The 25260-nt window shown below is 48.3% G+C and overlaps 1 protein-coding gene across 1 annotated transcript in view; it reads left to right on the top strand.

Moving 5' to 3' along the window:
• CACNA1B (calcium channel, voltage-dependent, N type, alpha 1B subunit) overlaps positions 1–25260 on the top strand; it is a 326950-nt gene that overhangs the window by 279506 nt on the left and 22184 nt on the right. Inside the window, exons 34-40 of the mRNA XM_009994349.1 lie at positions 1415–1420; positions 6923–7039; positions 10518–10583; positions 11173–11264; positions 13447–13597; positions 16547–16674; positions 21253–21349. Of these exons, the coding sequence (XP_009992651.1) occupies positions 1415–1420; positions 6923–7039; positions 10518–10583; positions 11173–11264; positions 13447–13597; positions 16547–16674; positions 21253–21349 (657 nt within the window). The remainder of the gene's footprint in view (positions 1–1414; positions 1421–6922; positions 7040–10517; positions 10584–11172; positions 11265–13446; positions 13598–16546; positions 16675–21252; positions 21350–25260) is intronic.

A 25260-nucleotide genomic window follows, 5' to 3' on the forward strand; every position in this document is an offset into this window, starting at 1 on the left:
CCCCCCCGCACAGCACCCTCAGCTTTTCTGGATGCTGCTTCAGCTGCACGTGTCCACCCCAGCCTGGGGCAGGGAGGGTGGGCTGGGCCCTCAGAAGCCTCATGCACACCTTTCTGGAGAGGTGGTAGGAGCTCAGTTTGTGTCATGGTGACAGTAACATGCAGGTCTCCAAATCACTGCTTAATGACACAGGTGGCAGTTTGTGCTGCCCCCAGAAGCCCAGGCCACCTGCCTGCCAGGCTGCATCTGTCCCTCAAGCCCCCAGCTCCCTGCAGTGGAGATGCTTTCTGGGCAGGGCTTTGAGATCAGGCTCTCAAAGAGTTCATAGGGTCATAGGATGGCTACAGCTGGAAAGGACCTTAAAGATCATCCAGTTCCAACCCCCTGCATGGGCAGGGACACCTCCCACCAGCCCAGGCTGCTCCAAGCCCCATCCAACCTGCCCTTCAACACTGCCAGGGAGGGGATTTCCACAACTTCCTTGGGCAACCTGTGCAAACGTCTCACCCCACTTTTCTCCACGATTATATTTTCCAGCTCTAAGTGTCCTCCAAGGTAAATAACCTCACTCACCCAGATGGTCTCCTCTTGAGAGACTTGGCTTCCACCACCCTTCCTGCAACAGTGCTTTTGGCCCATTGAGAAGTAAAGATAAAAAGGAAAAGAAATGTGTTGATGAATTGCTTTATTTTACTTTTCTAGTCACATCATACGTAATTTACTTTGTGAATGCAGTGGAATATATATCTATTTTATTTTTTTTTTTCTATTTCCTCAGGCAAAACCACATATGTCAGTTTTTTTACCCTCTCAGTGTTTGATGTAAAAGAGGTGCATTAAGCAGAAGGTGTCCTTGGGGACACAGGGTGGCCCTGGGAGGCTGGATGGGCCTGTGACAAACTGACATCTCTGCCTGGAAATATAAAAAAAAAACAACCAACAAAACACCCCACCATACTGAGAAGTGTTTGTGAATTATCTCCCCATTTGCATTACCCAATGAAATGCAAATAACAACTGCACTGTCTGTGTTACCTTTAGGATCTGTTTTTGGTTCGAAATGTTCTGATTTATCGGGCGCTCCTGAATTAACCTCCCCCAGAAAAAACCCAATGGGTTGATTTTCATTTTTTTTCCCCAAGTGAAATTTTCAGAGTTTCCTTTTTGGCTTGTCCTGATTACTCATTTTCTCTTTTTTTTTTCTTTTTTTTTTTTCTTTGTTTCCTGTTTTGTTCTTGATTTTCCTTATCTACCTGCTGACTCACGCCATCCAATCAACATACAATGCGAAAACCATGTCTCCGTCTGTATGTTGTGCACCTGCTGCTCAAACAAACCCAACCCAACCAAAACCAATACTAAAACATTTGTAAATAATCTTGCAAAACCCCATCCATGAAAACATCACATATAGGACACGGTTGGTTTCATTGAATTTAAACAATTCTCTGCTTCTTTTTTTTTGTCTTTTTTTTCCCTTCCGTTGTTGTTTTCCTTTTGTTTTTCTCTTCGTCTTCCGTTGGTTTTTGGTTTTGATTCGTTTTGATGAGATTTCCGATTGCACTGGTGACAAAAGCCTCACTGCAGCCTCAAAACTGGCTTCTTGTCCTGCATCTTCTTCCCTTGGCTAATTGGTGACGTGAGGCCGATGCAGTTACCAATAGCCTCTTCTCTGCTGCCTGTCACACCTGCCAGTGGTAAAGGGGACACTGACACTTGCTTTATTCTGGTGGAAAATGCAATGAGAATAGGAGGGAAGCTTCTGGATGGCCTGGAGTAGAGAAGATTGGCTGGCTGGGAAACCCTTTCACTTGTAAGTGGTTGTCGTGCAAAATTCGGTCCTCAGAAGTTCTTGCTTTCTTCTCCTCACTGAGCTTCCTGCAAAGGGAAGCAGTGCATTGAAGATGCCTTACAGGTGTTTTATGCCTGCATTTGAAGTTTGCAGTGTATTGTAAGGCACAAAAAAATAATGATCAAAGTAATTGCAAACTTGCTTCCCTCCAAGCCAAAGAGAAATCACAAGAAAGAGTGATTTTTATTAAAGAATCTTATGTGATGCCAGCATATAGAAGCATTTTGCCACCAAAGTGGACACAAAAGGATGCAAAAGGAAACATGTCAAGTAAAATGCATAAGCTGTGTTATGAACAGGCCTGAAAAGTACAGGGAACCAGATCCCACTGGGCATTTAGTGCCTGATTCCAAAGATGCCTTTGGAAGTACTGGCCTTTATGATTGGAAATCACAAATGAAGCAAAAGTGAATGAATTGAAGAAACACACAATCTAAAAATAGATCTATTTTTTTTCTATTCTTCACGATCTTGGCCATGATTAATCACCCAAATGAGACCAACAAGCTTGACAAAAATACTTGCTTGGCCACTCAACAACAGCTCTCAGATCTGTATTAACATCTGGACTTTCTGTTGCACAGTTGCTGTTAAGAAACAAATCAGAGTGGATCTTCATTGCAGACCCTAAATAAGCTCCACGGGTGCTTCACGGAAGGTCACAAGAGGGAATTTTCTGCTTAGAAGTAGCAGGGAAGGAAAGGACAAGGTGTAAGCTGCAAGTTTGCCTCATGCAACCTGAGAAGGGAATTGTCTGAGTGTGCTGTGGTGGCTGGAGCCAGTCCAGATGTGCAGGAGCTGTAGGATGTTTTTGGAGACTTCTCCTGCTGCATCCCTGGCTCAGGCAGCACAGAGAAGTGTTCTGGCATCAGCTGGGCATGTGAAAATACCCTGGAAAAAAATCACCTGATCTCCACGTGGCCAGATCTGGGCCCTGGTGCTGTCCACGTTGCAGGTTTGAGCACCCCACCTGCAGTTTGGTAGGATTGCAGTCTCTGTGGTTGTACATGCAGGTCCAGGCTCCTTCCACCACAGTTAGATCTTTGGAGCACTGAGTTGTCCTCTGCTGCTCCTTCCACTGCTGCTGATGGGAGCCTACAGTGTCCACAGCAGAAGCACCAAAGTTGGTAGGGAATGAGGAGAGATCTGTGATCACACATAACATTTTTGTCCAGTGTTTTTCTCTCAGGATGAAAGGACATGATATGATGTGCCTGGAACAGAAGAGTCCCCAAGACACAGACGAGTGTGGCAGAAGTCTTCAGCCTCTTATTATGAGCAAGGGTTTTCCCCAAGCTTCAGAGGCAACCAAGACTCCCTGTAAGATTCCAGAGCTCTTCTCTGTCCTGGAAATGCTGTGGACGTTTAAATGGGAGCAGAACCATTTCCTCAACAGTGGTTCCTTAGCAGGACAGGTTACTTCTGGTTGATGTTAGATGAAGAGACCTGCCAAAACCTCCTGAGTCATTCCATTTGTGCCTAGGTCGGATTCTTCTTCCCACAGCTCTTTGAAACTTGGGGTGAGCCCTTCATTTTGAGGACAGAAATCTGAAGTTTCCAGCCTGGGGTGTTGGGCTGCAGGAAGCAGCAGGGATGAGCAGCTCAGCTTTTGCCAGATGGATTCCTTTGTGGCAACATGTCACCTCCTTCACCAAATCCTGCAGAACACATCCAGCCATGGCAGAAAGTCCTCATAGTCCCACTGTAGGTTTAAAAATTGAAACAGCAAATCCACTGAGCTGGTGCTTTGCCACCAGGGCATCCCTGTGGGCAGGGGGCACAGCTCCCATGGTTGGAGGAAACGTCTCTGCTGCTGAAGGTGCTGCTGGAGGACCAGATCCCAGCCCTCTCCTTTATGGCTTTGCAACTTTCTAGGCTGGAGAACACTCTCAGAAAGAGTAAAAAGAGCAGGATGCTCTTGGTGGGACTGCTGGATCAAGGCCAGACCTTTATCTGTGATGTCTGTTCTCCCTGTTTCCCTCCTGCTTGGCAGTTTGCTCCAGGGACACATCACTCTGCTGAGCTTTGGTCCTGCTCATGTCACAGAAATTGGTTGCTGTGCCCAGAGCCCCAGGGCTGGGTGGGTGCTTTCAGTGCCAGAGCTCCCTCTGTTAGGAAAATAGTGACAGGCAAGATTTTTTCAACCATCAATTGCTAGTCCTCAGGTGGATCCAAAAAATCATAAATCCATGGTGCCTCCTGTGATCACCCGTCAGCCTTTAGCATCTGTGCAACAGAAAAGCCACCAAAAACCTGGAAAGAAAGACCTTGATGACCCAGAAGATGCTCATACATGTGTGTCCTGTTAGAGAGGTGGCTGAAGGGGAAGAGAATTGATGCAAAACGATCTTCCCCACAAGAAATATGGCAATGTGGAGTTTCCCCTTTACTTGCATGCAATTCTAATACCTGCCTGGCCAGCTGTGGTGTCGAAGGATGGGTTTTCTGCTCTGTGTGCTGAGGGTGACACACCTGGAGGCCTTCCCATCAGCACCAGAGTGTGGAATTTTGCCTCCCTCAGAGCAGCGCAGGGAACGGTCCTTCCAGTCTGCCAGTGTTGGTGCCAGGGGATTTTCCTGGGTTGTGAGGGATTTTCCTGGGTTCTGGGGGTCTCCCCGTGGAGCTGAGGCTTTCCCTGTGCTTTAGGAAATGGCAGTGCAGGAGCCAGACAGGGAGAGCTTGGGGAGGAAAATAAAAAGGGTTATGGACTGTTTGTCCCTCTAAATCCTGGGAATTGGGGGGTTATAGACACAACTGCATAGTTCTCAGGCCCCTGTTTTGTGTTGCCTGTTCACAGTCATAGAGTCACAGAGTAGTTTAGGTTGGAGGGACCTTAAAGATCACCTAGTACTAACCCTCTGCATGGGCAGGGACACCTCCCACTAGACCAGGTTGCCCCAAAAAAATAGATATACTGTGCTGTGCAAAGGGATTGCTTCTGCAGCTACCCTAGACCAAAGGCAATGTTGAGCATCTTGTCAGATGTGAAAATGGGTTTGTAGCAAAGTCTGAGCAAATAAATGTTCTTGCTGTTAAGCTACAGTAACATGGGAGGAAGAAGGTAAGGCAGGTTCCTCCCCAGAGAGGTGGATCCTGCAGGCACTGCCTGGACATGTGCTCCTTGGAGGAATCACAGAAGCTTTTGGGCTGGAAGGGACCTTATAGATCATCTAGATCCAACCCCCTGCCATGGGCAGTTAGGCCTGGGCATGAGAAAGGTCTGGCTTGGGCATCGTTCTGAAGGTCATAATCTGTCAGACATACAGGCCTGATGCCCAAAAGCCTTGAAGGTCACAATTAAAGTCTGATCCAGCTGTGGCTTGTGAGAAGACTTTCTGTGGTGAACATGGGCTCTGGGTTGCCCCTCTGCCCTCCCTGTGTCAGTCCCTGGCAGCCAGCCCAGGGGAACAGCTCACCAAGGACCAGGTTAGGCACTATGACATCCCATTCTCCAGCCACCAACTCTGCCCCTTGAGTCTTACATGGCCCTTACCTGCTCAGGTGAGTTCAGCACTATTTTGTGAAGGGGATGGAAGTGGTGTGGAAAATCACCCAGAACATCATGCCAAGAGACAAGGACTGATTTTTTAGTGCCTGTTTTTCCTGACCTTGAACAACCCAGGGGAATCCTTGCTTGCATTTTGCCTGCCAGAGCTGCTTTCTGTTGCTGACTGGCATGGGCTCAGTGTTGTCTGCTCTTTCATTGAACACACCTTGTGCTTTTCTCTTTTCTCTTGAGTTGAGGATTGAGTCTGATATTTTGGTCTGTGCCTAACTGAGCTGCTTGCCTTTTTAACCTGAGAGAAACCAAGTGCATGCCTGAGACTTGATTTCTTGAACTCTCTGATGGGACTGGTGGAATGCGATGCTAATGGCCCCAAAAACTGAGCTGGCATTTAAAAGAATTCATAGATCCAACAAGCCCCCCCAAATTCAGCATGAGCTCTGAAGCCAAATGAGCAAGAAACATGGGTCAGTTCAATATGACTGGGTGTCTTCTGGTAAAAAGAATACAAGGGAAAGATTATTTTTGCTCATCTTTACCAACAAGAGCTCCTTATGATTATATTTTTCACTCTGCTGCTTGATAGTTGAAAGTGGGATATTTTCTTAGCAAACTCAGTCAAATAAGTGGCTGTGAACAGAGATTCACAAATATGTGCATTGGAATCAGTTCAGAAAGGGGGGATCTTTTTCCTCTCCTTAAAATAGGAGGGCAAGAGGGATCTGGCTTTTGCATGTTTTGTTTTGGAAAGAACCCTCTCTAGATTAGCTCCTTGGGGCAAGAAAGCTCTTTTCCCTGAAAGAAAGGAAAAAAAAAGGGCTGGGGGGTGGGGAGAATCAGGCAAAACAAATGGAAATCAGAACCTGTCTCCAGCAGTTCTTTGATCCACCTGAAAAGGCACATTTAATACTGATTTAAAAACTCAGCAGGTTCCTAAAGCTCCTCCTGCTGTTGAACGCTCAGCCACCCCAATTGATCCATCTTCCAAACAGTCTTGTTGGTGCCATTTCTCCTTGATGAGCTTGTCCAGTCCCATATTATATGAACATTTAAAACCTCCAGGTTAGAAAACATCCCCATTCTTTCAAGGATGTTTGACTCTTCACTGGACAAAGCCTTTCTTTGTTACAGCCCAGGCCATAGACACCATCCTTTGCAACTTGTCTTGGCTTAAGTTCAATTCATTGTCCAAAGCAGCTTGACCAAGACTTCCAAACAACCTCACTCTTTACCAAATGATAACATGGCACCATTACCTCTCCCTGAGTCCTCCTGGGGAGAAGACCTTACTGAAAGAAAACCAGACCTTCATGGACAGCGTGAAAGGGCCTTTTCCTTTTCTCTCACTGACCCAGTAGCAGAGGGGAGGGCTCTTGTGGAGAGGGGTTTTCTCATACTTGCTGCATGTGGAGTGATCTGCACTGACGAATGTTTCTTTTGGAAGGTTTTCTGGTGGCCGATTTGCTGCTTAGATCGTGAAGCTGGTAATTTTAATTTCTTTTTGGCGGGCTGTGGTTTGGAATCGCGTTAATGTCTGAGGGACACACAACCTTTACTTTCCGCAGGACAACTTCATCAACCTCAGCTTCCTGAGGCTCTTCAGGGCAGCCAGGCTTATCAAGCTCCTCCGCCAGGGTTACACAATCCGCATCTTGCTCTGGACGTTTGTGCAGTCTTTTAAGGTGAGTTTTGGGCCAGGGAAAAGGGGTGGGGAGGGGGTGATGGTGGGCACGGGGGTAGCAGCCTTCATGGGGCGTCAAGGAGCTGCCCCTTGCTGAGGGAATGACCTCTCTGCACCTCCACAAGGTGGTTGTAGGAAAGGCCATTCTGCAGCAGAGCTCACTGACCTGCACTGAACATCTCCTGCAGGTGCTGAGTACTTTGGGATTATAGGGTCATAGAATGTTGGGGTTGGAAGGGACCTCTGGAGATCATCGAGTCCAACCCCCCTGCCAGAGCAGGACCAAAACCAGGGCAGGTCACTCAGAAAGGCATCCAGACAGATCTTGGTACTCTCCAAAGAAGGAGACTCCACAACCTCTCTGGGAAGCCTCTCCCAGGGCTCTGTCACCCTCACAATAAAGAAGCTTTTCCTCATGTTGAGGTGGAACTTCCTGTGTTCTAGTTTGCATCCATCCCTTGTCCTATCACTAAAAAGAGACTGGCCCCTTGTTTTTGACACCCACCCTTCAGATACATGTATACACTAATAAAATCCCCTCTCTGTCTTCTTTTCTCTAAACAGCCCCAGGTCTCTCAGCCTTTCCTCATAGATGTTCCAGTCCCTTCATCATCCCTGCAGCCCTCTGTTGTACTGTCTCCAGTAGATCCCTATTCCTCTTGAACTGGGGAGCCCACAACTGGACACAACACTCCAGATGTGGTCTCACCAGGGCAGAGTAGAGAGAGAGGAGACCCGGGGGAGACTGGGGGATTTGCATTAGGAAAAGGGAGTCTGACTAGTGGTTCTGTGGCTGCTGTTTGCCTGCAGCCAGTGCAAGGTTAAATTGGACTCATCAGATTTCAGTCTTGGAGGCAAAACCCAAACCATTGCATTTTGGTGACGCAACCTGTGAAGCTGCAGCAACTTGTTAGGACTTGGAGGATAACAAAAATACAAGGTTTTGTTCTGAAGTCCAGGCAGTTGCTTTACCTCCTTTGCTTTGCCCCTGCCCTTCCCTCCCAGGCAGCTTCAGCACGTGGTGGCAGCCAGTGGGTTGTGGTGCAGGGGTGACTGTCCCCAGCAGCTGGGTACAGCACTTCTGGACTAAGTGACCCTCAAACAACAGCCTTACAGCAGCTCAGTTCTCAACCTGTTCTTGACTTCCACTCCACTGTTTTCCAGATGTAAAGAAGAGCCCGAGTGCTCCAAAGTTGCTTATTTATAACAGATCTCAGCTGCTTTGCAGCCCATTTCTCCAGCTTGTTGTGTTTTAACTCTGGTTATGGGGTGTGCCCATTCTGCAGTGCAGACAGGAGATGATTTAATCTGAAATCAAGATTTGTAGCTCTGATCCTGAGCTCTAATGTACTGGTTTGTACAGACTGTGCAACTGCAGGGAGCAGCCCCTCAGTCCCATCACACGTGGACCCTCCTGGAAAGCACTTGACCTCTCTGGCTCCATCTTGCAGGACTTCCAGAGATATACAAGTAGAGCTGATGTGGGAAATCAGAGCACAAGGAGGTCAGGGAGTCAGGTCACAGCCAGCAAACTCCATCTCCCTCTGGCTGGTGGGGTGCCAGGCTCCTGAGTGCTGCACATGTGGGTGGCTGGGCAAGTCTGGGACCATTTCTCTGCCTTTGCACAGGGTCTCATCTGCTCCTGGGCTGAGCTCTGGGGTCTGAGGGTGATGGTTGATGTCCTGGGTGCTGTGCCAAGCTCAGGGAAGTTAAAACAATACAGAGAGGTGATTTCAGGTGATAAAACTCCAGGGAGCTGTGTGCAGTCTCCAAAAATGGAGAAGAATTTTTAAGCAGAGAAAGGTGTTTCTCTTGGGCAGCTGGAGGAGATGCCAGGGGGCTCTGGACATGCCAGGCTGGGAGTGTTAGACCCTGTGAGGGAACCAGAATGGAAAACTGGAATATAAGTGCTGGTCTACACTGGAGCTGGTCAGGAGAGAAGTTTCTATTAGACATTTTAGGCCATAGAGGCAAAAGGTTTTTGAAGGATGGAGATGGGAATATAGAGGTTTCTTCTTTGTACAAGCACCCTGGGAAAGAACTGCAGGTATCTGTGCTGTTATCCCATGGCTGGGGATGAGAATTGTATCTGCATGGCATGTCCCTTTGGGAGACACCAGACAGGCAGCTGGTGCTCTTGCTGTGTTCTGCAGCCACCCAGCAGCTCATGGAAAGGGACTGGGATTGGGGGGCTACAGGGCCTTTAGCTGGTTGGATCAGGTTTTCTCTGAGGATGGATGGATGGATGGATGGATGGATGGATGGATGGATGGATGGATGGATGGATGGAAGGATGGATGGAGGGATGGATGGAAGGATGGATGGAGGGATGGATGGAGGGATGGATGGAGGGATGGATGGATGGAAGGATGGATGGATGGATGGATGGATGGATGGATGGATGGATGGATGGATGGAGGGATGGATGGAGGGATGGAGGGATGGAGGGATGGATGGAGGGATGGATGGAGGGATGGATGGAGGGATGGATGGAGGTGGTGTTGCTGCTGCTCTCACCTTGTACTTCATAAGGAGCCCTACAGCCAGGAGAGCCTCTCCCTGAGGCTGAGATGTGGGGTCTGCAGATATGAGATGCTCCCCCTCAGGAGAGTGTCCCTGGACTGTGCAGTGTTGGCTGCACCTTGGGAGATGGGCCCAGCCAGAGCACTTTCCAGCAGAATCCCAACCCTTCCCCAGGTCTGTGTCCCTGCAGTAGAGCTGGGACAGCTCCTGGGACACACGGGGAAATGCTTGTCCACCTTTCCCCAGTGCTGAGCTCTCAGTCTTTGTCCCCAGGTGTCCAGCAGAAACCACCTCAGCCCTTTGCCCCATGTTTCCTACTGGCCTCCCTATGGCTGCATCACCCCTCTCCTCCCCCAGCATCACATGGCCCAGCTCTAGGCCAAGATTTCTCATTTTTTCCAGCTATTATTAATTAAGAAGCATTAATTACCCGTTCGTTTAGCCTGAGTGGAAAGTAACTATTGCTCTCAGCTTGGGTGACATAATTACATTGTAGCCTTCACTGATTTCTTGTTAAAACTCAGGCTGGTTTTGTCCTCCTGGGATAGCAATCTGTGCTTGTTTCAGAGCAGGAGCTTGTTTCTTGGCTGGATATTGTTTTTCTCAAACTAAATTTACAGCAAGGTCATTAAAAATTAATGTTCTTACAATTATGCCTAGAAAATGCCAGTGCCTGCCAGTAGCTCCAGTGCTCACTGTTGAGCTTCTGGTTGTGTCTTCCCTGCTTCCCTGCAAAGGTGGAGAAAGAGCCCTTGGAAAGCCTAGACAGGTGATCCATGAATACCTGACTCAAGGGGTTTGTCTTCTGAAGGCTGCCAGAAATGTTCCTACCCTCCTCCCAGCTCCTTCAGCTGGAGGACAAACCCCCCACAAAACACAAAGCTGCCCAGGAATGAAATGCTACCAGTTGATATGTACATTTGCAGTCATTAATACTACTTTCTCCTTTCCCACAGGCCTTGCCTTATGTGTGTCTCCTCATTGCCATGCTCTTCTTCATCTATGCCATCATTGGCATGCAGGTAAAAATTTTAGCTTCCTTCCTGACAGTCAATAGCCTGGGTTTGTCCCTCTGGTTCAGGGTGTAGGTGGGTTGTTTTGCTTCCACAGCAGCACCAACAACTGACCTGAGGAGAACTCTTCTCGTCCAGTGTCAGGTAAATTAGAAGTGCAGAAAGAGGCCACTTTTTCTACCCTTGTTGCCAAGTCTGTGCTGAATGTGGCCCTGGTTGTACCAAGGCAGGCAAAGCAGGTGCAGAGCTGGTATCTCCAGAGGGGCTGGTGGGCAGCTGGGGCTCTGTCCCTGCCTCTGGGGCTGCACGTCAAGAGGCTGCACTGCTCTGAAAAGAGGTGAGAAGTTGGATGGAGCTGAACTGTGGGGTTGGAAAGGGTCTGTGTGAAGGTCAAGCACATTAACCTTGGATTTTTCCAATTTGATCCCCACAAGACGTTTTTATCTCCCTCTTCAGTGCAGAAATTTGGCTTTGCCATCCTTTAAACCATAACAAATGATTTTCCTGCCTTTTATTCCAACTCCACGTGACCCACCTGTCTTGACAACGTCCATGTGAGGACGTGTTTGACCTGAATCACTTCTGTTTGCTGTGGCAGGTTTTTGGGAACATTGCTCTGGATGATGAGACCTCCATTAATCGGCACAACAACTTCCGCACCTTCCTCCAAGCCCTGATGCTTCTCTTCAGGCAAGTGGAGTATGAAAGGTCATCCAGGCTGGGTGGGAACAATGAATAAGCCTTGGGTTTTGCATATGCTAGTTTAGCTGCTGAGATTCAGGTTGCTCCTGAAGAAGGTATTTGGACTAAAGCATCTGTTCCTGCTCCCTCCTCCTCAACACATCTCTGAGCGTGACAGATGTGATTCAGAGCATCACAGAATCACAGACTTGTTTTGTTGAAGGGACCTCAAAGATCATCCAGATCCAAACCCCCTGCCATGGGCAGGGACACCTCCCACCAGCCCAGGCTGCTCCAAGCCCCATCCAACCTGCCCTTCAACACTGCCAGGGATGGGGCAGCCACAGCTTCCCTGGGCACCCTGGGCCAGGCTCTCACCACCCTCAGAGTGAAGAATTTCTTCCTCATGTCCAACCTAAATCTTCCCTCTTGCAGTTTTCATCCATCCCCTTTTGTCCTCTCCCTCCCTGCCCTTGTCCCAAGCCCCTCCCCAGCTTTCCTGGAGCCCCTTCAGGCACTGGAAGCTGCTCTAAGGTCTCCCTGGAGCCTTCTCTTCTCCAGGCTGAACACCCCAACTCTCCCAGCCTGTCCTCATAGCAGAGCTGCTCCAGCCCTGGGATCATCTCCATGACTCTCTTCTTGTGAAAAAACCCTTCACAGTGAAGAATCTCATCCAAATGTCTCACCTAAATCTCTCCACAAAGTGACCCCAGTGCTGTGACTCCCTGTGTCAGCTCAGGCAGGAGCTTAATATAAGACAGAAACCCCCTGGTGTAACTGGTTGATGTGCTTCCTGTCATGAAACTTTATTTTTAAAGTGAGAATTCCTTTAATTGGTCATTTTTGCATTGCCAACAAGCTAACACTTCACACATCAACACCAACCCTCCTTCAGAGGGAAAGTATTTCCATCTGGGCTCGTTCTGCCTGGAAACAAAGCATTTTCACTTGGGGAAAAAAAACATCCCAAAACAAACCACAAATCAATGAAATGCCAGATTTTCCCTTTCAGACCTGGGCAAAATGAAGTGCAGGCCTTGCTCTAAAATGGAGCAACCTGGGGGAGATTTCCCTTCTCCAGAAGCTGGATGGAAGTGAAGGTAGCAACCCCCTCCCTCCCCCCCAGCTCAGATAATCACTCAACTCAAAACTCTGAATTTTAATATAACTGGATAATATTCAGTCTTCTGTCCAGACCTCTTGGTGCCTTTCCAGCCCCATGTGGGATGGAGGGGACAGAGGCAGCAGGACCACAATGAGGGAAGTAGGTTCTGCACAAGGGGCTCTGGGACTCAATGCCACCAGTGGGGGAACCTGCTGGGTAATTCAGAGGAGGTTGGAAGCTCATTTTGTTTACACTGAGCACCAAGTTTTCTCCAAGAGCAGGGGGAAGGCTTGTGAGCTGCCTGTGTGTACAAATGAACATGGCTGAGAACAGCCCTGGCCCTGGGAATGGATCCTCCTAAAGGAACCTCTGAGCCTGGGGCAGAAACTAGAGGGAAATTCTGAGGCTCTGTGGAAGGACAGAGTAAACAAACATGGGGATCCTTTGGCTTCTGATCCATGCCCACACACTGCAGGAGGTGATTTATTTTGAGGACAGACCCAGAATGTTTGCTTATGGCTATTCTTGTCCCTACAGTAGAAGTAGAACTTAGAGGAGAAGGAGGGAAGGGGTGAAGGAAACCCAGAAGGCTGTCCTGGAAAAGGAACCTGAGTCACCATGACAAACCAGACCCTGCTGGTATTTCCATATCTGCCCGATAAGGGAAATCAAGAGGTTGAATTGGAGAAACCTGGTTTCATTTCTTATTGTCTCCATTGGGTTTGCAGCCAGCACGAGGGCAGAAGTATTACTGCTTCAAAAGGGAGCAATCTCAACTCTATTTACTTATGTTTGCACTTTGTACCGAGCGTGTTTAAATCAATTTGGTTTTATTCTCCATAAAACCAGTACAGCTTAGGCTACCTGAGCCAGTTTGGTTGCTTAAGAGAGGTAATACCTTGCTGCACTAGGGGGAAATGCTCTTTCTCCTTCCTTTTTCATGTCAGGAGGCTGGGAGTTCCAATTCCCTGTGTAAATAGAGTCACCTGAACACAACCTTCCACCCAATTAATTCAGTTACTGGGGTAACACAACCAGGTGGGGAGGGGGTTGGATGAGCTGACCCTCTGCCCTCCCTGTCCACAGGAGTGCCACGGGGGAAGCCTGGCACGAGATCATGCTGTCCTGCCTCAGCAACAGAGCCTGTGACCCACTCTCTGGCCTCACCAAGAAAGAATGTGGCAGTGATTTTGCCTATTTCTACTTTGTGTCCTTCATCTTCCTGTGCTCCTTCCTGGTAAGTCAGTCCTGACCTCTCCCCAAAGTACGAGGTGCTGATGTGGTTCCCCCTCCCTTCCACCACCCCTGTGCTTCCTCCTTCTCCTTAATTATGATTTATAGGATATTACAAGATGCCTTCACTAAAACCCATTTATCATCCCACTGATAAAATCCCTTCAATCCCCACAGAGGTCATGTAGTCATTAGTTTCAAGGGAAGGGGTTTATCTTCTCACAGGGGGGCTGATGTTGGGAATTAAGCATTAACCTCTTTTGTCTTGATTTGTAACATGGTCCGTTGAAGAAGGGGATGGGGGAGGGCAGGATGAGAATGGCCAAGTCAACATTGGTTCAGAAGCCCTTGCAGAAGGCAACTAAGAGCACCACATTTATTTGATGCTTTGTTTTCTTTGTCCAATAATCACAATTATCATTGTCTTCTGCAGTGGTGCCAGGAAAGCTTTAGCCATGAAAGTACCCACAGGTGTTGTACTTGATTCCTACCCTTGGCCATCATATGGGGCTGGGGCTGAGCTTTTCTAGGTGCCAGTGACTTTCTGCTGGCTTGTGTGTGGAAAAAGTTCTCTGCTCTCAGAGCTTGGGTCACTCTCCTGCTTCGGAGGGAGAGAAGAAGGGAAAACCAGGGACAGGGACCCAATTAAACTCCAAGGAGGAAGAGATTAAAGTCCCAGCTCTGAAATGTACCAGAAAAAGGATGTATTGAGCCCACATTCAGTTCCATGGGTTTGCTTTCAACTACAAGATGCTTTGTGCAGTTAATCCCAGCTATCATCAGAGACCTTTAACCAGGAAAAAGAGGTAGATGAGGCAGTTTCACGCTGGGTATAGACAGACCAACTTCACTGGCCCCTGCTGAGATCATTTGTCCAGCTGCTCTTGCCCCTGTGGCATCCCGTGGTTTCATTCATCTGTGTATATTAAAAGACATGGAGCCCTGAAAGCTTGTACAAACGTCATGCTCCATTTACTGATTCCTTCAGCACTCTCTATTTTAGTTGGATAGAATGTGTTTGTTTTTAAATGTTGATTCTGGCTCTTTGTGGATGTCTGGCCTGCCAGGATTTTTTCTCGTGTAATTTGCACTGTTGAAAAATCTAAGTTGAAATTTAAAAGCTTACAGGGACATTATGAACAGCTGTGTCATAGAATCATTAAGGCTGGAAGGGACCTTAAAGCTCATCCAGTTCCAACCCCCCTGCCATGAGCAGGGAACCCAAAACCTCCTCCAGCCTGGCCTGAAAAACCTCCAGGGATGGGGCATCAACAGCCTCCCTGGGCAGCCCATCCCAGTTCTTCACACCCTGAGAGGGAAGAATTTCTTCCTAGTATCTCACCTAAATCTCCTCTCTCTCAGTTTAAAACCATCGCCCCTTGTCCTGTCACTCTCTTCTCTGATGAGAAGCCCCTCCAAGCCACACTGAGCCATGGCTGGAGCTGGGAGCACTGGGAAGGGGCTCAGGACCAGGGGGCAAACTCTCAGAAGTTTTGCTGTCTCTGGGACTGTGGGAACTGTGTTACATACGGGGAAGCTGTACCCTGTGAGTGAGCCCTGCTGAGGTGGTCACAGCACTTCCAGCTTTGGAGTAGCTTGAGAGCTGGACCAGACTTGTATCAGCAGTGGTGTGGCCAGCAGGACCAGGGGATCATCCCCCTCTGCTTGGCACTGGTGGGGTTGCACCTCAAATCCTGGGGTCAGGACATTGAGGGGCTGGAGTGTGTCCAGGGAAGGGCAGGGGAGCTGGGGAAGGGGCTGGAGCACAAGTCTGAGCAGGAGCAGCTGAGGGAGCTGGGGGTGTCCAGCCTGGAGACAAGGAGGTGAGGGGAGACCTGCTGGCTCTGCAGCTGCTGAGATGAGGTTGGAGCCAGGGGGGGTCGGGCTCTGCTCCCCAGGAACAAGTGATAGAACAAGAGGAAATGGCCTCAAGTTGTGCCAGGGAAGATTTAAGTTGGATCTTGGGAACAATTTCCTTCCCCAAAGGGTTGTCAGGCCCTGGCCCAGGCTGCCCAGGGCAGGGGGGGAGTCCCCATCCCTGGAGGGATAGAAAAGCCATGTAGATGTGGTGCTGGGGGATGTGGTGGCCGGGGCTGTGCTGGGTGAATAGTTGGACTTGGTGATCTTAAAGGTCTTTTCCAAGCAAAATGATCTGAAGATTCTGTTCTATGGCTCCTACCTGCCCTCCTGCTGTTCTGTGCTGCTGGGCAGCTCGATCTGTTCCCACTGAAATCCTTGTGCTTCTCCTGCTGGGTTTGATAAGAGGAGAATATTTGATATGCCAGAAACATCCAGGCTCTGTGCCAGACTGGAGCCATTAGGCACAGGATCCTTTTGAGTGTCTTGCCCCTCCTGGAGTTCTTTGAAGGTCTGAATTGTTGAATCTGAGATAGAACATTCTAGCCAAGTTTTTCTCCAAGCTCTTCATGTCTTGTGCCTGGACACAGAAACGCTGGATGACTCCCCATCCCCCTGGTGGTGGAGCAGCCCCTCGGCTGGGCTGGCCCAGGGTGAAGAAGGGGCAGGGATGGGTGCTGAGCCAGCAGCCTCTGGGTTGATGGGTGCTGGGCCAGTGGGCACTGGGGTGGGCTGTGCAGTGGGACATCAGCAGAGATGGGGATTGGGCCAAACTGTCCTCTCAAAAGCTGGAGCAATCCTGCCACGTGCAGGAAGTGGCTTGTGGTGTCCAGGGGAAGAGGAGGTGACAGGAGTGTCCCCAGGGACCTGGGGGTCAGTTGGCAGAGTTTATTCTCCAGGGTACAGCTGCTTCTTGTAGAAACCACACACCTTGCTAAGGGAATTGTACTCTCCCCTCTCCCCTCCCATCTCCCCTTCCATTCTCCCCTCCTCCTCTTCCCTCCCCCTCTTCCCTCTCTCTCCCTTTTTCTTTTTCAATCTTTTCCCTCTGCTTTTTCCTCTCCCCCCTAACTTCATTTCCACTTCCCCTCTGCAGATGTTAAACCTGTTTGTGGCTGTGATTATGGACAACTTTGAATACCTGACAAGAGATTCCTCCATCCTCGGGCCCCACCATTTGGACGAGTTTGTTCGTGTCTGGGCTGAATACGACCCAGCTGCCTGGTATGTACACTGTGAAGGGAAGGATGGTTGTGTAGAAATAGCAAACCTACACACACAACCAGCCTGTCCTTAGTGTGAGTACAGCCCCAGACAAAAAATGACTCCAAACCTTGATGTAATGTTGGACTTAAATGCGCCAACTTCGGTTCTTTGTGCACTGAACAAACCTGATGTCATTCCAAGGGTGTTTCCTTCAAATTAGACACAAGACATGAACCAACAAATCTAGAAAGCAAACCCACCCTCCTCCCCACACAGCCAAAATGAACAGGGTCAATTCGAATCATCTTGGCTAAATGGCCAAATAGAAAAGATGTTTGGTATTTCCAGAAGCAGCTTTGTTTGCCTTGGCTTCCTGCATCACAGTGTGGAGATGAAATGATGCTGAATCTCCTGCCATGGGCAGCACTTGGGGGGATCCTCACTTGGGCAGCATTTCTCTTCTCATTGAGAGCTGCCTTAATGGTTCCAAGACCCTGTGCAAAGACCTGAGGTCACATACATAAAAAATCAGCATCTTCAGGGTGCTGCCCCTCTCCCAAAAGGAGAGGTTCTACCCCACTGCTGTGCTCCTGAGTCAAGTGCTACAGACCCAAACCTCATGGTTGGCTTCCAGCACCTGGGGGGCAGCAGGGAGTGACATGATGGTCCTCAGCACCAGGGGGGGGTTTGCTGAAAAGATGGGATTTTTTTTTTTAGCAGACATTTCTCATCCAACCCAATGTTTTGAACTCGGAAGCCTCCTTTGAATGACATCAAATTGTAGAAGGGGGATTTTGTGCTTCAAGATAACATTTTAGCTTTTGGACTTGCAGTTGAAACATAAGACGTGGAATAATGAGAAGAAAATGCAATAAGCCCAATTTTGGAAGTGTTTCAGTTCTCAGGCAGCCTCTGCTGAAATATTCCTGATAGATGAGTGTGCTAAAGGAGGAAATGGTTTTCTCACAGCCAGATGGTGAGGTGTTCTGGGTTATGGATTTGCCTTTGCCTTGTTCCAAGGCAGTGGCAGGGAGAGCTGCACACCTGGGCAGCAGGGGGGGGGGTTGTGCTGCCACAGACCCACCTCAATGAAGCATTTGAAGGAATCTTTAAAAACAACTCAGGAAATGGCTCTGAGCAGTGGTCACTTCCAGGGCAAGAATGACTTTAACAAATTGCTTTTCTCCATTGCCCAGATGAAGTTACTTCACAACACTCCTGGTGATGATGTTTTCCTTTCTAGATGCTCTGAGCTACAGGCCACAGTCATTCCCTTACTTTTCTGCAGCTTGGGAATTCTCCCACTGGGAGGCATTTCCTTTATTACAAATTTACTATCCCTATTCCTCCCCACTCTGCAATGAATCTCCTCTGCATTTGTAACAAAACTGCCTCCAGTCCCTCCAATCTTTCCACCCTTTTTGTGTTTCCCTTCAGCAGAGGCAGATGCAAAAGGTGTTTGTATAACCAGCATCTCAAACCCCCCTCTAGGATGGAATATAAACTGCTTTAAAATCTCACTTAAATTAATTTAGGCTAACTTGAAATGTAAACTTATTCCAAAACTACTGCATTTCTCTGAACTGTGAGAGATTTTAACTAGCTCAAAGCTATTCATACAAGCCTGCAGATATACTCTACATATACTAGCAGCTTGTAACCTCCGAGCAGATTTTCATTACCATGTGCTCTGTATCACAGACAAATCCTTTGTGACTGTTTGGAGGCAGTAAATAGCTTTTTATTATTATTATTTTATTATTTATTTTTTAAAATTCAGTCCTGTCTCTTTCCATGAGAAAACCTCAATGAGACTGGAAACTTGGGAGTGCCCCTTCTCTCCTTAAAAATGAGTCTTGGCTCTGACTGGCATCCGTGGGAGGAGGAACACACCTGCAAGGGAGAAATGAGTGTCAATGTGCTTTTTTTAATGTTTAATGTGCTCAGGAAATTTCCACCCATAAGAGGCACAAGCCCAAAGTTTACAGAAAGATTTGCTTGCTCTGGTAACTCTGAGCACCGAGGTGACGTTTTGTGAGTCACTCAGGGGCCAAACCTTTTCACTTTTGGAGCTGTTAATACAAAATATGTCATATATTGAGATCTTAATTCTGTTTTGCTCTACCCTGTTGCTCTGGTGTGAAAGGATTGATGTTGGCAGAGTGCCCAGGGGCTAAAGGGCAAACCAAAGGATGGCCAAGACAAGCTGCCCCAGGCTCGATCCTGGGGCAGGGGCTGGATTTTCCGTGTGTGAACAGTTCCATTGAAATCACTCAGATTTTCATAAATGGGACTAACATTTCCTCAATTTAAAAGCAATCTGAAATCTCTTCGTGATTTAAGGCCAAAACAGATCTTTTTGATCATGTGGGCTGCGACACCATGAAGCACTGGCCATGGGAGTTCACAGCAGCTTCCCATGGACTGAGCTGAATCCCTTGGTTTGTAGGGCACAGTTCCCAGTTCACCCCATTTGGTCTGGGGACACAGGGCTTTGGAGGATCCAGTTTTCATTCAGCTCTTTGTTCTGAAGCCACTTCAAGAAAATGTCCATCTAATTTTTGTTTTCCATGTCAGCCAAATCCTTTTAACACCTCTGCTTTGTGTAGGGGAATGAGAAAGACCCACCATAACCTAATTTGCAAGACACCCAGGCAGTGGTATTTTATGTTTAGATGCAGTTGAGTTGATTCCTGCTTCCATATTTCACTACCTGATGTCCACTCTCAAGGTCTCAGTTAAATTATCCCAAAGAAAAGGGAATGGCACTGGTTGTCCTCTTGCCACAGGTCCAGACCCTCTGTGCTCTGTGGGTAAAAGTATAAATGTTGTTATGCTTCTGTTATCTAGATAATATTTTAAACATAATGTGTGTGTATTTACATACTTCCAATGTCACCTGTGGTGTTTTTTACAAAATGCAACTTTCTGTAAACTTGGGGAAAAAAATCCCAACATTCAAAAGGAGATATGAAAGCTTCTGGGAGCTGTGGTTGTAGATGTGTGTCCCTTCAGCAGGGGTAAGTATGGGAAACTGCTGGGGTTTGGGTGGCAGAAGCCTTGGGCTCCCAGAAAAAGAGAGAGGGAGAGAACTGGGAAGCAGACAGGGACTTGGTCTGGGGATGTGGTTTAACTGGGAAAGGAGTGAAAACACTGGGTTGAAGGATGAGCTGGAAAGAAAAAAAAAAAAAGATTTCCATGAGTTTTTACTTGTTTAAGATATTGTCCTGCTTTGAGCCAGGATGAAGTGGGAGTTTGGTGTCTCTTCTACCCCCCTTCCCAGAGAATACCCCTTGGAGATGCTGAAAATGCTGCTCTCCCCATCCCATTCCCATGGGTTGCTCCCAAGAACCAAGGGAGACGCTTCTGGCAGCAGCTCTCAGGGCTTGGGAGGAGCTAGAGGAGCTCCCAAAGGAGAGCATTTTCCCAGACTATCTGCCATAAAGGGATGCTGATGAAAAGAAACAAAACTCAGATCTAAACAACCCAGGAAAGAATCCCTTTTTGTCCTGATTTGTTATAATTTGCTGCTGTGACCTTCCAGTCCAACAGCTTCCAAGAGCTGCTGGATTTCCAGCCTTCCACAGGCTCTTAGAAAGCTCAGGGAGCTGCTCAGATGTATTTTCTACACGCTGATTTTACAAAACCCTTCTAAACTTTCAGTAAACTTCTTGTCTCCCTTAAACCAATCTCCTTTTTATAGCCACATTTAGGCCTGCAGCCAAGACTTGCACAGTTCTATTTGATCTCCTTCATAACTTTGAGCTGATGGTGAAGGTTTTGAACAGCCCTTAATTTTTCACAGCCAAAAAAGCAGTAATATTGAAGGAAATATTCCAAAATATTCCAGCCTGCTTTATATAATGTACTAAAATAAACATAGTGAAGCCAAATCATCTTGGTGGGGTTTTTTTTTGAGAGGGCATTTTGAAGTTCACTACAGCTCTTTTTGTACATGATTTGGTTACTCACAAAAGATGAAGAAATGTAATCCTGCTGTTAAGTGAGATGAAAATATTGTTGGGAGTTAAGGAGACTGAAATCTACCTTGTGGTGGCTCATTTCCCCTACTGGTCACAAAGGCCTGATGGCCAAGACAGGTCTCAAGGTGGTAGTTGCTGAAGTTCCAGCAAATTGCTTCTTGCCTGTGCAGCAGAGCACAACCCTGCTGGGGTGGTGTGGGTGATAACACTGGAAGGGGAAGAATCCTGTGCTCCTGGGGACCAGTTAATTGAAATCCCAGTAAGAAGCCATGAAATAGGATGTCTGTGGGCTGCAGGTTTTGTTGGGTGGCTGCAGCACCTGGGGGGTGGGTCAGGGCAGGTGTAGGCAGATTCACAGGTGCTAGGAATGGAATAACCAGTGACAGAGAGACCCAGATGTGGTGGTTGGGAAACCTTGCACGTGGCACTGAAGGTTTCACAGCAGAAAATCCAAGGATGTGAGTTTTGTTGAGCAGTTAGAAGTTCTCTCTCTGTTCCAATTGCTCTCAGACTAACCTTGCTTTTCAGTGTGTCCTGCCCTTCCAGCTTCTCCTGGGGAAAACCTGATTCCTTCCACTTTTTGCTGTCATAATTTCTGCTGTTTTCCTTCCAGCTGCAGGATTCACTATAAGGATATGTACAATTTGTTACGTGTAATTGCTCCACCCCTGGGCTTAGGAAAGAAGTGCCCTCATAGGGTGGCCTACAAGGTTTGGAACTTCAGAGACTCCCTCCAGCCTTTTCAGTTCTGGTTTATGTTTCTTTTTACTCCCCCTCCCCAAGTGCAAAGAGTGCAGAAAAGAAGCTGCAACGTAACTAACCTCTTGCCTGAAAAAAAAAGGAATGATTGAGTGACTGCCTCCTCTTTCCTTTGTGCATCTCTTCCCCATCTACTCCCACACCCCAGCTGGCTGGAGACAGGCAGCTTTATGAGACAATGAACCCTCCAGCTTCCATCCTGCTGGGTCCAGGTGGGAAGTGTGGGGGGGAAAGCAGCACAGCATCCCAGCCCTTTCCCTCCAGGTATCCACACCAGACAGAAACAGCATCCTGAGATTTGGAGGGAATAACAAATCTGGGTTTTTTTGGGCTTCAGAGCAATGTCCCTCCAGCTGAATGACTAATCTATTAAGCCTTTTCCTGAGCTGAAGAGACATTTGATGTGGGCACAGGTCAACTGGGCAGCAGAGTGGGATGGTGAACTGGTTTGGGCTGAGATGGAGGGTTGAACCACACGACAGCCAGAGGTTGCCTTGGGAGCAATGATCCCATCTCTGAGATGGTGAGGTATGATGGACATCCAATGAAACCTCCTGCCTGGTGGCACAGGAGAAGTACAGCATGTCTGGGAGCTGAGGTGGGGAATTAAAACCAGGTCTTGCCCAGCAATCAGCACAGGATGGCACTGGGCTTCAGTGGGGTCCCAGTTACAGGCTGGGATTTTCCTGCAGCCAGTGCATGGGGAGCAGAAAGAGAAGATGGAGGGAGAAGTGGAAGCAGGCAGCAAGGAGCTGGCTCTTCTCAAGCACTCCCATCCCTGTTTTCCACACCTGACTGGGGATTAGGAGTTAAGCTGCACTGCAGAGAAGGTGTGAGGCCCTGCATCTCCAGCTGGGGAGCTGGGGCAGAAGGGAGAAGCCTAGAGGAAGCTGTTGGCTGTAATTACAGTTTGTGTCTCTCAGCAGCCTTTAAATTAGCTCTGGGCACTGAAGCTGGGGTGGCTTAACTGCATTAGTTACCAAGGACAGGAATAGATGGGTTTGGTGCAGCAAATTCTCTCCTCCACCCCCTCCTGCATCAATGTTTTGCACAAGCATGGAGAGCTGTGCCAGGGCAATGGGCTGGGTGGTGGGACCAGATCTGTGCCCCTCCTGCCCCAGAAAGGGCTTTCCTGGGGGGCTTGGGTCTCTCTTGCCCTCCTAGTAAAAAAAACCCTCCTTTTTTCCAGGGGTTAAACATTAATTAATTAGGTGCTGCAATGTGCTCAGGTCTCCTCAGATGACAGGCAGCACAGATTTGCACAGTATAACCAGCAGGCAGCTCACTGGGGAGGCAAAATGAGATTGTCACAGTCATGCTCCCAGTTTCAGTCATCAGAAGCAGGCAAAGCAGAATTCCTGGCTGTTCTGTGTCCCTTGCTTTTCAGGGCCAAATTTTATTTGCACTGGAAATTGGTGCCATCAGCAGGGACAGGTCTAAGGGCCTTTTCCCAAATCTTTACAATTCCTAGTCCCCTCTAACATGCAGGGCAGCCAACAGCCCTTGGAGACAACCAGTTGACGTTGGTCTGGTGAAAGAGGGAGCCCACCAAGTGTAAGGGAGAACCAGGTCTCCTGCGAATGCAGTGCTGGGCTCTGCTTTTGCCCAACCCACATTCAGGCTGGGGGGTTGCAGAGCTGCCCCCTTGGCTTGGAGGCAGAGCAGAGTCTGTCCCTCAAGCAAACACACCAAGTTTGGCTTTTGGTTTCCCTTGCAGCCCACAGGCTGAGCTCAAATCCAAGTGATTTACTCACTGAAGACAAGCTGAACGTTCTCTCCAAGCCTCAGCTCTCCCTGTCCCATAACTCTGCCTACCCAGCGTGGTGACCACATCCCCTTGAAGGGATGCTTTGGGGGGGGAGGGAGAGGAAGCCTTCCTCCCACCCCAAGGAGCCAGCAGACCCTCAGCCCTCCCCACACCCCCAGCAGAGCCCTCAATCATTCCCCAGGGACCCGTGGGCATCAAAACACAGCAACGGAAGCGGAGAAACCTTCCCCTGCACCCACCTCTTGATTTCTGGCTTTGTTTTCCTGAGAAACCTAATTAACCAGATCTCTGTTTTCTTGTCTGCTTTCCCTTCTCTCTCCTCCTTTTTCATTTGCTCCCTTGTGTTGCCCCTTTCCCCCCATCCCCTCCCCATCCCGGTCTGGTTTGGTTTTGGTCTCCTCTCGCTTTTGCCTCCCTCCCTTTGCCTCCAAGCGGGCGCATCAGTTACACAGACATGTATGAGATGCTGAGACACATGTCCCCACCTCTAGGCCTTGGAAAGAAATGCCCTGCTCGAGTTGCCTATAAGGTAGACCAACCCTTACAGAAACTCCTGCCAACCCACCAGCTTTTTTTTTTGTGCTGTGGCTGCAGCTGGTGCTGCTTTTCTGTGACATCAGTGTTGTTCTCCTGGATTTTGCTGGTGCTTTCTCTGCTTTCCAAGCAGACTGGATTTTGGATCTTCTGCTTTTTCCTCTTTTTTTTTTAATCATTATTTTTGGTAACCTTTTCTTTTTTTGGTCTTTGAAACTATGGCACATCAGTTTGTCTTTCCAACTATGTCTCTGCTATCTCTATCAGTGTTTCTCTTCTCTCTCATTCTGCTTCCATTTAGGTTAATTTGGGGAGGGAGGGTGCTAATGAGCAAATTACCCCACCAATATGATCCCCATTTATCTTTCTACAGCCCTTTGACTATCCACTCTCACCAGCCCATCAGTAGAATGCTGGTTTTTTCCCCCCTCCTTAATTAGATTGGAGTAATTAGAGTAGGCAGAGCTGTAGGAGTTAGCAAGCTATTAAACAAAGGCAGCACCAGCAGGGCTCCTTAAATACCCTTGTGAGAAAGACATTATTTTAACAGAAAACATTGAAGACAGATGCAGAAATCACTCCCAACTTCCACTTACATTCTGAAAAAACTTTTAAACTGAAGCACCAAAAGGCTGCTGCCTGGATGAACACAGTGGGAGCTCATGGAGAGACACTGAGTTGGAATTTCAGAGCAGAGCCCAGACTCCTCCAGGGAAAGGCAGCCTGCTCTCCCAGCAGCTTGCACAGCCCTGGGAAGCTTGTATTTGCAGGGGCAATTCCTTGGAAGCCCTTCACATTGAGCCTGGCAGCTCTTGAGGGAGAGGTTTGTCGTGAGCATTTAGTATTGGTGTAATGGAGCATCTGGCAACCCCCACAGGGTTTTTGGCTGTTGACCTCCTTTTGGGCACCACCAGGACTCATTACTGCAGCCCAGCATGCTTGGTGCTGTGGATCCACATCATCACAGCCCCTCAGTAGTGCTGCTGTATTTATTTTTCTCCCCTGAGGCCATTTGAGAGCAAGATTTTGCAAAGAGACTCAATCTAAACCCAAAACCTGGGCCTGCCTTTGTGAGAGGCACTTAGCAGCAAGAAGAGGTTCAGAGACAGGTTCCTATAAGATCCTTCCTCATTGTGTCAGGATTTAAAAGAAAAAGAAAATTAACTATAACCCTAAAACTAGCCATTTGGACATCTTTTCTGTATTTCTTTTGGTTTCTTCCTGGCCTCTATGGTAGCTGCTTTGGAAGAGCATCTCTGTCCTGAGCAAGTCACACCCACCAGGGCCTGACTAAGCTTGAGAAACCCAGCTACCTCCAAAATGTCACCTCCCAGCTCCTCTTCCAGATGGATGGGCAGCTGGATAAAGGTTTATTTAAGAGACACCCATGATACACAGAAAGCCAATGCTTTTAAAGGGATCGATGGTTCCTTTTAGCACCTGTGACTTCCCACTGACTGCTCAGTGCTCACCAGCAGCATAAAGCTCTCACCTCTCCCCTGCCCCTGAATCTAGTACAGTTTAAAAAGGAAGAAAGTAAAAGGGGGGGGGGGGGAAGGG

The sequence above is a fragment of the Chaetura pelagica genome, unplaced genomic scaffold (genome assembly GCF_000747805.2).
Source record: "Chaetura pelagica isolate M959 unplaced genomic scaffold, ChaPel_1.0 scaffold132, whole genome shotgun sequence".
NCBI classification, from domain to species: Eukaryota; Metazoa; Chordata; class Aves; order Apodiformes; family Apodidae; genus Chaetura; species Chaetura pelagica.